Here is a 12,032-nt window from a genome sequence, read left to right on the forward strand (position 1 = left end):
CCGAGCTCGCTAAGTGACCGAGTCGAGCCTGGCTTGGCTCGCTATTCCACCGAGCCTCACCGAGCCGAGCCTGGCTCGGCTCGGCTCGTTTCTAGCCCTAGTTGTGTCAATGAGCTCAAGAAACTGGCAAGTCCTACATATACTCCTTTGTCAATCTTGCAACCAAGGTGGGTAATAGAATAAAAATGGAAGCCTTAGGACATTCACAGAGTAGATTTCATAATTGTGTTTCCACGGTGCCACATAATCAAGAAAAGAAATGAAATCTTGGTTGAAATAGCCTCTCACAGTGAAGAGTTTCATTCGGCATAGTTTCATGGGTAACATGCAAGAGACAACATGTATAGGTAATAGTGTAGATATGGTTTCGTTTCCATATATAAAACCCATTTCATCTCTTTCTTCATTAGTTTCGTCCCCACCAAACATCATCTAAGCTGACGACATGGCACCTTTAATGAGATTGAAACCCATATGCGAAACTGCCATATATTGAGAATGGCCCTAGGATATAGTAAGCGGAGATGAGGATGGACATTCTCTCGTGACGTTCACTAAGTGACACACACTCTTTGAGGTTAGCTTGAAATTTAGTACGCATCTACACAGTTTTTTTTTTGAAAGGAAGGGGCAAAAGACTTGCCACTCCGAAATATATTAGATTAGAGAGCAAAGAAATGGAAGATACAAAACCAGAGAACCGGAGGGGAGAGGGTTAAAAAGAAAAAATAAAAGGAGAAGAACAAAAACCCACTAGACCAGATCAACAAGACCTCAGCTACTAGCAATATCTGATGACTGCAAGGGCCACTTGATTAACGCTTCTATGCTGACTTTGAAAAATTCTGTTATTTCTTTCCAGCCATAAATTCCACCAAAAATGAATTAGCAGGCCGTCGAAGCGTCTTCTTGATTGTCTGTTGCAAAGGCTACGCAGACCCGTCCACCAATCATACAAAGATGTGTCGCTGAGAATCCCATTCAAGAAAGGAAGGTTGGCCCAGGACAACACTTTGTTCCACACCTCTCTACTGAAGGAGCAGTCCTTGCATAAGTGTAGAATTGTTTCTGGGGCCGAGTTACAGAGACAGCATAATGGGTTGCAAGGTCAACCCCTTTTAAGAAGGTTATCGGCCGTTAGGATTCTCTTATGAAGTAATGTCCAGGCAAAGAATCGAGTGTAAATACACAAAGATAAAGAACACATACACACATGACATCATGTGAGCTCGACACATATTTGACTCACCTTGGTTTGGGAACGGCACGCGTGCGTGGCACTTCCTCATCCTCCCATGATTTGCACACACAGTCCATCCATACATGTTATTATGTCAATGTGTAGTTAAAATCTTGCATTGAAACTAAAACTATAATGGCAGTAACATTTAGGTCCTATTTGAGACCTCTATATAGCTAATACTTTAGTTGATTTTTTAGCTAACTCACAACGAACAATTAGTCTATTAGCTGAGTCAACCCAGCTAACTATTAGATTTAGGGGTTCTAACCTCTAAATAGGGTCTTAAGGTTTATTCGATTTAATTAACTTAGGCCATGTTTGGTTTCTTTAGTCTAGGGACTAAAGTTTAGTTAGGGGACTAAAGTTTAGTCCCTAACATGTTTGGTTCTAGGGGCTAAAAATAGTAAGAATATACTAAATGACTCATAAGAAGACTAAAATGATCTTTAACATTCTCCTGCTATTAGTATAATTGAATTAAATGAGGGGTAAATATGGAATTAATATGGTTTAGTCCCTTTTAGCACATATGCGAAGGACTAAAGACTAAATCATTTTAGTTCATATTTTAGTTCTAGTGTTTGGCAAAAAAGGAACTAAATGAGACTAAAAACTAGAGACTAATCTTTAGTCCCTCTAACCAAACACTCCCTTAATATAGGCTAGACCAATTATTAAATTCAAAAACTTGTACAGGCCTTCATACTGTCACAGTACACACACATCCGGCCGGACGCCGTCACGTTGCCTGTCGCTGTCGTCGTCTCCAATCATACGTGAGCTAAATATTAAGTGTGTTTGGTTTGAGGAATAAAGTGATCCATCTTCTTCTCACTTCTCACTTTTTTGTTTGGTTTGTGAAATAGAATGGATTGATCCATCACCACCTCATTCCTCATAAGCTAATAATTAGTATATACATTAGGAGTGGGTTGATTCCACCAAAATTGATGGAATGAACTTATGATACATCAGCTCATGAAGCATAGAGTAACTCTACAAACCAAACACACCATAAAAGGAAGCACTTCCTTTTCTCTCTTTTTCCCCATGGGTTACTAATCTCCTCCGCGGATCACGCGCAAAGCCGCAAACTGACTCACAAACGCCATCGCATCGTATAGAAAAGAAGATTAAAAAGGGAAGCGAGGAGGAAAAAGGCTTGCCAGTTTCATCATCATCGATCGCGTTCCACGTAGGACGGAGTATATTCATCGGAGCCGTTGGCCTCGAACCTCTCGCTATCCATATCCATCGGTTCCATATGATGACTTCCCGGCGGGGATGGATAACTGGCGAGACAGTGCCTCCTCGTCAGGCGATCAGGCCGATCCGGAGCGCGCGGGCGGAGCAGTTCTCGTGCCGCAAGCATATATGAGGCATGGCAACACGCCGTCGATCAGTGGCGTTGGGAATTGGAATCTTCCACCTCAGCCTGTAGGCGCACCCCAGCCCCAGGAGATAGCTAGAGGATAGCGACGGAGCTTATTGCCTGGCATGACACAGGCACAGCGCACGCCACAGCTAGCGATCCCGCGTCGTCGTCCTGGCTTCCTCCCTATAAAAGGATCCGGCCGGAGACGCAGCCACGCTCAAGAGTCAAGATACATCAGAGTAGCTCATTGCATAGTTTCAGTGTGTAATTATATATTTGTCTCCTCTAGTGCAGTACTAGAGTCTAGTCTAGCTAGTTTAGATTGAGTCTGCTTGTTCATCTAGCGCGTGTTTTGGGGTAGGTAGCTAGCTAGCTAGACACGCGCACCCGGACAAACGCACGCAGCAGACACCAAGCAGGAATCATCGGCGGCAGGCGGAGGGATGGGGCTGAGGGAGATTGAGTCGACATTGCCGCCGGGGTTCAGGTTCTATCCCAGCGACGAGGAGCTGGTATGCCATTACCTCTACAGGAAGGTGGCCAACGAGCGCTCCGTGCAGGGGACGCTGGTGGAGGTCGACCTGCACGCGCGGGAACCATGGGAGCTTCCAGGTGACTCTTTCTCTAGCTCTCCCAGTCCCATGCATGATGCCATACTCTCCTGCTGTTCATATCTCTCTCTCTCTCTCTCTCTCGCATACGGATGCCTCCTGATGAGGTGTTCGTTCATTCGTTGTACTATTACTCGTGTCAGTCATTAGTACTCCTACACATGGCGCACAGGGTGGAACGCATCCAATTATCTAAATGAAACAAGGGATATAGCTGTTTTGGTGAGTGTTTCATACACTCGTTAAAGCCTGGAAAACACTCGGCAAACTTTTTGCTGATGAGTACAATAAGTCTCGGTGAAATATACATCGGTAACGGTCTTTTTGCTGAATATTTTTGGCGGGTGATACCTGGTACTCGACAAATAAAAGTCACTGTCACGACGCCAAGTAATTGTGACGTAACCTTTACGGCTCATTTGTCGAATGTCTGCTAGACTAGCGCTCGACAAAGAAGGTTTCAGTGGGTCCCTTTACTAGACCCTTTGCCGAGTGCTCCGAGCGGCCCTCGGTAAAGGCTCCCTCTTTGCCGAGTATCTGCTGGAGTAGCATTCGGGAAAGGGAGCACCAGTGGGTCCATTTGTCGAGTGCACTCGACAAAGGTCGGGGTACTCGGCAACGAGCCGAATTCCAGTAACGAAGAAAGTAATGGTGTGTACGTATTCCTCGGCTCTTTATAATTATATTGTGTAGGGTTTACTCACCTCCAACAATAATGATAAGAGATCGCGCGCATGATACATGATTCTTTTGAAGAAAAAGTAAATAACACCAACTATGTATATATAGGACGAACAAGTAAATACATATAGTTTTTCGATGCATGGTGGAGCCGTGTTTTCCTTCTTTCAAACCCGATGTTGATTGGACGACTAGCCACCTGCTAGTTACATATACGTTGATGCTGTAAACTAATGTTACATATGCATCTGCAATAATGATCCTTCATCAATATATATTCCATCTGCACCTGGTGTGATCTCTTTCAAGAATGAATTGATTGATCCCCAGCGCAAGCGTCTCTCTTATATTACTCTCGATCGTCACCATCTTTGATGGCGCCCTAGCTTCAATAATATCCGGTCCACTTTCTAGCTATAGCTATAGCTATACGTACGTCACATGAGTAACACTCACGCGATATGATTCTCTCTTTCAGTTCCTTCCAAGTTTCAATGACCGATCGTCGATCACTTATCTGCCTAATTAACACGTTGAATTAAACAAATAAATTTGCTCTATATACTTATTATATGTATATATGGTGTCTCGATCGATATGATATCAGACGCGGCCAAGCTGACGGCGAGCGAGTGGTACTTCTTCAGCTTCAGGGACCGCAAGTACGCGACCGGGCCGCGCACGAACCGCGCCACCAAGACGGGCTACTGGAAGGCCACCGGCAAGGACCGCGAGGTGCGCGACCCGGCCGCCCGCGCCGTCGTCGTCGGCATGCGGAAGACGCTCGTCTTCTACCAGGGCCGTGCCCCCAGCGGCGTCAAGTCATGCTGGGTCATGCACGAGTTCCGCCTCGACTCGCCGCGTACGACGACGACGCCACCGAAGGAGGACTGGGTGCTGTGCAGGGTGTTCCAGAAGCGGAAAGTCGACGGCAGCGAGCAAGACAACGGCGTCTCCCCCTCGCCGCCGGTCTTTGCCGGCGCATCGCAGTCGCAGGGGGTCGTCCTGCCGCCGGACCAGCCCTGCGTGGTGGACGCGTACGTCGTGGTAGACCAGCCGGGCTCTTCTTCCGTCGGACTCGCGCCGCCGCAGGAGAACCTCGGTAGCGGCCTGGACGCGTTGCTGACGAACGGAGCGATGTGGCAGTACACCTCGTCGGTCTTCGGTCACTTGTTGCCGCAGGAGGCGACCAGCTCCCCGCCGGTGATGGACCTAGGCTCCAGGGGAGGAGAAGGAGGAGACTACGGGTGCAGCTTCTTCTACGACAGCAGCTTCGAGGACATGGCCAACATCGGGTTCCGACAAGGGTGGATGGGCTGATCCAGGACCAGGAAGCACACGTACGTGCGTGCAGTCATGCGATATGGAATGTGCATTTGTGAAGGAAGTGATTGAATTAATTGATTCCATTAGTAGTAGCACCCTCTAGTGTTGTACAGTAGGTACGTATATAGTGTGAGATTAGATTATTATTGGGAATTGTTAGAGTGCACCGGCCTCTCAAATCCAAAGAAGTAACAGCGGAAAGAAAAGCTAGTAGCTAGAGCACACATGTATATATTTGCACAAGGTAGATGGTTTGATCAACCGCATGACACGGCAATTGTATATATGTATCTCTCCACCCCTACTATACCATGTTTGTAAATAAATCAATATAAATCAATTCAAGGACATGCATGTGTATGGCACACCAACTCCCTACTACCATCTTCATATGAGGGGGACATATTCCGTGTACAAGATCAACTTAATATGAGAAGGAAAAACTTTAACAGTTCTCAGTACCTCTGTAGCAATATCAGAGTCATTTATGATCAGAGTTTGCATCTCTATCTCAGTTAAGCTTTTGTGAGTTATTTATTTCTTATCTAGGTTAAATGTTTGTTTTCCTATTTTAGCTTACTAGGCTACCGTTAGGATTGGAACATAGATTGTATAACTATTTACGGTGTAACAACACACTTAGTTAAAATTACAGTTGCACATGGATAGTTTATTTATTGTATTAGTTTTGACTAGACAAGAATTAGAGCCTTTAGTTGGTGAACTAGAGTTTTAAGTTACATAATTTACTCCCTTTTAGGTATCTTCATTCAAAGTTCATAATTTACTCCCTTTTAGGTACCTTATATAGTCCATCAGATAACCCTGCTTAATCTTCATTTTTGCTATCGAACCATTTATAAGCTTCATACCTACACACCATAAGGCAAGAAACATATTGCACAACATTACCCTCACACCCTGTTTGGATCATTGGAATTGAATTCCATTTTAATAATAGTAATTATGACATATGTCAATTAAGCTAATTTAGTTTTATGCAAAATATATTTGTATACTATTATTAGCAAGATAACAGAGATATTTGTGCTACATTTTTACTATAGAGGAGTGAGACGAAGAGTGTCATGTAAGTTACAGAGTAGAAACAAATTTTACTAATGCATAAAAATCATTTTCCATCCTCCATCTCATGAATTTGAGATAAGCTTATATCTAAACTTTGGAAAGTGGTGGAATGTCAAATTCCAAACTAAGGGCCCCTTTGGCAGGGCTCTGGCTTCTCCAAAAACGGCTTTGGCTCTGGCTCACGAGGTGAAACCACTTCTTTAGATGAGCCAAAGCCATTCTGAAAAATCATTTGGCAAAACGGCTTATAGGTTGTTTTTCAGAAAGACTCTTGTATAGTTTATCTCTCCTGTACGTGGCTAGGGATTGAGGGCAGGACCAAAAAAAATAATTTGGACTGGTGGGAGGGCTATTGTACAAAAATGACGTGAGCTGAAGCCGGGTGAGCCACTTTTTTTGGCTCATGCCCTCTAGTTCATTTTGGAAAAACACTTCACTGGTGAAGCCATTTGAAAAAGAGGTGTTTGGCACAACTTTTGCATGAGCCAGAGCCGAAGCTGAAAAATAAGCCCTACCAAAGGGGCCCTAAATAAGTTATTTTATTAAGTGAATTTTAATTCCTCTAAAATGAAGGGATCCAAACGCCCCCTCACACTAAAACCATAAAATTCAATCATAACCAACCATCTTCTTAATACTTACTCATCATACTTTAATATCATGGCATGTCTCAACCATGAGCATGCAGCAGTCGTTGCCAGTAGGGTTGGAAACGAGCCGAGCCGAGCTCGATTCGACTCGATTCAGTGCGGCTCGTTGACAGACCGAACTTGGCTCAGTTCGTTCACTTAACGAGCTAAAAGAGGAGGCTCGGAGTTGGCTCACGAGCCGGCTCGACTCGCGAGCTGGATCTTAATAAATAATATTGCATTATATATTAATTTAATAATATATAAATATAAAAAATATAATCATCATTCAACATTATAAGTGAAATTATCCATTATCCATTGTTATTGTATAGTTTGATTAATTTGGCACAACTCGCGAGCTGGCTCGGCTCGGTGGACCAACGAGCTCGAAAACGAGGCTCAGCTCGACTCATTCGGGGCTCACAAGCCGCTCTGAGCCGCCCGAGCTTAAGCCGGTTCGCGAGTTTCGAGTTTTTTTTTTTTTTTGCCCTAGTTGTCAGTGCATCATCGCTAGTGCCGGTAACCAATTTGGATGGGCTGTATGTCTGTATGGGCTGAAAATGGTTTTGGTGGGCTGAAAGTTGATCTAACCGATGGAATAGATAGGATGTGCTGCCTGGCCTACCGGCTTCCGTCACAACCCTTTGCTTGTAGGCCGAACTTGTACGGTGGGCCTCTTCCTCACTACTAATAAATTATGCATTTGGAGGGCGACGAAACGATGCCGTCACAACCCTTTGCTTGTCAGTCATCTGTCTGGTGCCGACTGCTGGACCCCTCTTTGTTTGTGCCTGGAGGCTGGACCGCTGGAGCCCTGCACAGTGTACAGTGACGTTGTCCTCTTTGTCTGGATCTCGAGACTTCTGTGTGCTGCGATTGCGACGAATTAAAGAAACAGGTCTGTAGTAGCAACTAGCAAGTGCAGTCCGCATCATCGTCCTCATTGATCATCGTGGTCGTCATCATCATACCATACAGAGAATATGCATGGTTTGTGGTCCTTCTAACAGCGCGAAACATCTGTCAGTTTTCCTTCAAAAATGGAAAAGCGAAGGCAAAACCAAAGTTTGTTGTGGGAGTGGGACGTGACACCCCGCACACATCAGTTCATTTCAGTTTCAGCAGGTCAGTTTTCGTCCTGATACTCTGTCGCTGCAGCGGTGCCGGTGCAGCGCTAGCTGCAGTTGGGTTGCGGCCGCAGAGCAGCAGCAGGAAGGATGGCGACCAAGGTGGTGGTGGACCTGCGGTCCGACACGGTCACCAAGCCTTCCGAGGCCATGCGCGCGTCCATGGCCGCGGCCGACGTCGACGACGACGTCCGGGGCGCGGACCCGACCGCGCGCCGCTTCCAGGAGGAGATGGCGGCGCTCATGGGCAAGGAGGCCGCGCTCTTCGTCCCGTCGGGGACCATGGGCAACCTCGTGTCCGTCCTCGCGCACTGCGACGTCCGCGGCAGCGAGGTCATCCTCGGCGACGACTCGCACATCCACCTCTACGAGAACGGCGGCATCTCCACCCTCGGCGGCGTGCACCCTAAGACCGTCAGAAACAACTCCGACGGCACCATGGACATCGACAGCATCGTCGCTGCAATCAGGCCTCCCGGCGGTGGCCTGTATTACCCGACCACCAGGCTCATCTGCTTGGAGAACACACATGGGAAGTGAGTTTTCTGATGCCGATCTTGCTGGTGAAAAGTACATTGTTTTTTTTTACCTACGTCGTGTGTTTGTTACTGGCTTACTGCTTCTGCAGTTCCGGAGGGAAGTGTTTATCCGCAGAATACACTGAAAAGGTTGGCGAAATTGCCAAGAGTCATGGCCTGAAGCTTCATATCGATGGAGCTCGCATTTTCAACGCCTCTGTGGTCAGTAGTACGGTGTCATTGTTGGGTCTTAAGATATCTATTTTATATAGGATTGAGATCTTATGTCTATATACTTTGCCTCTTCGCTTAGAAATTCCTAGACATCTGCGCATGCTTCCAAGCATCGTAATCCATTATTTTCGTTGTGCCAGGCACTTGGAGTTCCTGTGGACAGACTTGTGAGAGCTGCAGATTCAGTTTCGGTACGTTCCAAATCAGCTACGCTGCTTACATGTGAATGGACTACAGATACATGTATCATGGTGCTTCTATTCCTCTTTGAAAACTTAAACTTCAGGTATGCATTTCTAAAGGTTTAGGCGCCCCCGTTGGATCAGTTATTGTTGGCTCGAAGGCCTTCATCGACAAGGTCTGTTGATTTGTGTTCCTAAGTCTAAACTGCAGCGTTGTATTGTTTGCAAAAAGAAAAGAATTGCAAGTTATGATGGAAATATGAACAATACCTTCAGGCCAAAATTCTCCGGAAGACCCTAGGTGGTGGAATGAGGCAGGTTGGAGTTCTCTGTGCTGCTGCTCATGTTGCCGTTCGTGACAATGTGGGAAAGCTTGCAGATGACCACAGAAAGGCTAAAGCTTTGGCAGGTATATTTTTTCTTCTAAAAAAACTTAGGTCAGAATTGGTTATACCCTGTTCAAGGCCTGATTTTTCCCTTTTATAAAAAACAGTTTATTTCCCCCAGAATATTTGTTTCCCGACCTTTTATCCTACTTAAAACAACATGAAAAAAAAGACTGCACTGTTCCATTGCATTTGCTAGAAAACAAATCGTCGTTGGCTTGAAGTTCTGAACTTGTCACTCTTGTTCGTTTGCCTAGACGGACTGAATAAAATCGAACAGTTCAGAGTGGATTCAGCATCAGTCCAGACCAATATGGTCAGCCTCTGATATTATATTTCTCATTAACCACAATATATGTAACTGTAAACATCACATTTGTAACATATTACATATACTATGCTTTGTAAGGTATTCTTGGACATCGTGGATTCACGCATATCATCTAACAAGCTGTGCCAGGTTCTGGGAACGCACAATGTGCTCGCAAGTCCAAGGAGTCCAAAAAGGTGAAGTTCCATTGCTGTTCAGCACCTTTTAAAAAAAGATTTAGCACGTCAAGTATTTTTCTAATAACATTTAGCATGTCAAAAAAGGTGAAGTTCCACTCAGTAGTTTAGGATTTAGCATGTACATTATTTTTTGAAATATGATTTAGCATTTCCAATATCCATGTTTGTGCTATCGTTTTACTAACTTCACTGACACTACCAAAACTAACAATATCAGCAGTTTTTTGAAATCCAGACAATACCATTATACTACATTCATTCTCGAATATTTGTCACCGGCTAGTTCATTTTTGAACTAAAATACAACAAATAAAAAAAAACGGAGGAACTACACATCAATTCCAACTATTCATATGACCTCCTTTTATTTATGTAGTGTCAGGCTTGTCCTTCATTACCAAATTTCAGATGATGATGTTCAATATGCACTGACGTGTTTTAAGGTAGATATACAAAAACTCACGCTGTTTCTACTTTTCACTATTACTGTTCAGGTTCGTGTGTGCCGGTGTGAATGTCACTAATATGATCTTATGTTTTCAGAAAGCTGCTGAACAGCTACTAATGGGCAGTACTGAACTCGAGCATTTGGCTGAACAGCTACTGATGGGCACTACCAAGAACTCGTACGGGCAATAGGGCACCCTGATGCATAAGCTCGGTGTGGTCTTATCTGTAATCAGCTCGAAATATTGTAGCCGCACCAAACCTTTGCTGAATAACTGTTGCTTCTCACTTGTTTATTGGATGTGTTCGTTCCTGTGCTTTGGCCTGTTTGGTTTAACTTTTCTCTGACCGGTTTTTCTGAGAATCTGGTTGTGCAAAAAATCCTGCTATAGAGAGAATCTAGTATCATGGGGATTACGAGTGGAGGAAGATGAAGGTGTTCATAAGGTTCAGGATCTAGAAATAAATGGATTTCTACTATTTCAAAGACTCGGCTGATTATGTGTTTATGTCAATTTTAGATATATTACCAAATCGGTTCTTATAGAAGCTAGCCGAAAAGCTGAGTGTTTGGCAGTCCGCAACAGCTTTTGGTGGCTAGAAAATGAAAAAAGTTAAAACAAACACGTCTATCTGCGCAGAATTGCCTGGTTCTTTTTCACTTCCGGGTGAGACGGACGTGGTGAAATGAAAATGAATAGGCCTCTCCATAAAATTAAAAGGTAAATACCACAACAAAAGGAGAAGATTTGAAACAAAGCCTATAGTATGCAGAGGGGGAAGAAATAAAAAGTAAAGGTAAAACCCAAGCATTTCATGTTAGAAAGTTAGGTATTTTTAGTTTTAATTTAATCCAGAAAAACAGTGCGATATATGTGATGACATGTATGTGCATGTGTGTATAACTACTCGCATAAGTAGTAAACAGCAATGAAACATGCACAAATACGAAGAACAGATTGTACCCAGCGGAGGGACCGATGCTCAAGGCATCAGTGGCTCCATTCACACGAGACATCTCGTGTGTTTGTTCGATGTAGCCGTACGAAGTCGGTGCAGGAAGATGTACGCTGTGCAGTCCCTCGAACGGTCGCCGGGAAGAAGAACAGCAGCACGCGTCAACTCGGGAAGGCGACGAACAGCAAGCTGTGAACGAAGCAGCTGGACAAACAGATCACGCGAGCAGTCGCGAAGACGCTCCCCAAAAATCTAATCGCCCACACACCCGTGCAAGTGTATCTCTGCGGTCGGTGATTTCGGAGGCCTGCTCTCCCACTCTCTCTGTGCTCGCAGAAGATGGGACGGGAATGTGTTGTTTGCAATTCGTGTGAGATAATTCGCGTAACTGGAAGAGCCCTCCCTCTCCATTCTTATAGGCGGTCAGAAGGAGGGAGAAGAACAACGGACAGAAACGGTCGCGCATTAGAACTGGAAACTGACGACAGTAACTGACGTCCGTTACTAGCCATAAGACAGGAAACAGACGGTTATCATGACGGTCATCGCTCCAGGCAAAATGCGCAACCGTTTGAAAGGAATATTCGGACCAAGGTCCGATCTACCATGAGCCACGAGCCACGAGCCACGGCCCGGCGGCGGCGGCGGCGGCGCGCGCGCGCGTGTGGCAGTCCTTCATCCTTTTCTCAACTTCTCAATAGATGCACCAATGGT

At 45.1% G+C, this 12,032-nt stretch overlaps 2 protein-coding genes across 5 annotated transcripts; both read left to right on the forward strand.

The window, feature by feature from the left end:
- Window positions 1–2,726: 2,726 nt before the first annotated feature.
- On the forward strand, window positions 2,727–5,400 carry LOC100383946 (uncharacterized). The gene is made up of 2 exons (NM_001176563.1): window positions 2,727–3,230; window positions 4,518–5,400. Exons 1-2 carry the CDS (start codon window positions 3,062–3,064, stop codon window positions 5,228–5,230), a joined length of 882 nt encoding a protein of 293 aa, NP_001170034.1. The 5' UTR covers window positions 2,727–3,061; the 3' UTR covers window positions 5,231–5,400.
- Window positions 5,401–7,749: 2,349 nt separating this feature from the next.
- LOC100282861 (L-allo-threonine aldolase) lies at window positions 7,750–10,698 on the forward strand. Of its 4 annotated transcripts, none has more exons than XM_035963057.1 (10): window positions 7,750–7,855; window positions 8,116–8,620; window positions 8,713–8,824; window positions 8,977–9,027; window positions 9,123–9,194; window positions 9,295–9,427; window positions 9,662–9,720; window positions 9,814–9,911; window positions 10,291–10,357; window positions 10,458–10,698. In XM_035963057.1, the coding sequence occupies exons 2-10, from the start codon at window positions 8,175–8,177 to the stop codon at window positions 10,551–10,553; spliced, it is 1,134 nt and encodes a 377-aa protein (XP_035818950.1). In that variant the 5' UTR covers window positions 7,750–7,855; window positions 8,116–8,174; the 3' UTR covers window positions 10,554–10,698. The 4 variants fall into 4 exon arrangements, with proteins under 4 accessions (XP_035818950.1, XP_008661961.1, XP_020400650.1 ...); XM_008663739.4 differs by having other exon boundaries at window positions 7,844–7,947; NM_001155767.1 differs by lacking the exon at window positions 7,750–7,855 and having other exon boundaries at window positions 7,963–8,620; window positions 10,297–10,357; window positions 10,458–10,677.
- The last annotated feature ends 1,334 nt before the right edge of the window (window positions 10,699–12,032 follow it).

This window comes from Zea mays, chromosome 10 (genome assembly GCF_902167145.1).
Source record: "Zea mays cultivar B73 chromosome 10, Zm-B73-REFERENCE-NAM-5.0, whole genome shotgun sequence".
Taxonomy (NCBI): Eukaryota; Viridiplantae; Streptophyta; class Magnoliopsida; order Poales; family Poaceae; genus Zea; species Zea mays.

Excerpts from the sequence above, each read along its gene's own strand:
- LOC100383946 (NM_001176563.1), top strand. The coding sequence starts at position 3,062 with ATGGGGCTGAGGGAGATTGAGTCGACATTGCCGCCGGGGTTCAGGTTC. Across the intron at positions 3,231-4,517 it reads GGAACCATGGGAGCTTCCAG|ACGCGGCCAAGCTGACGGCG; the intron begins GTGACTCTTTCT and ends ATATGATATCAG.
- LOC100282861 (XM_035963057.1), top strand. The coding sequence starts at position 8,175 with ATGGCGACCAAGGTGGTGGTGGACCTGCGGTCCGACACGGTCACCAAG. Across the intron at positions 8,825-8,976 it reads GCATTTTCAACGCCTCTGTG|GCACTTGGAGTTCCTGTGGA; the intron begins GTCAGTAGTACG and ends TCGTTGTGCCAG. Across the intron at positions 9,428-9,661 it reads AAAGGCTAAAGCTTTGGCAG|ACGGACTGAATAAAATCGAA; the intron begins GTATATTTTTTC and ends TCGTTTGCCTAG.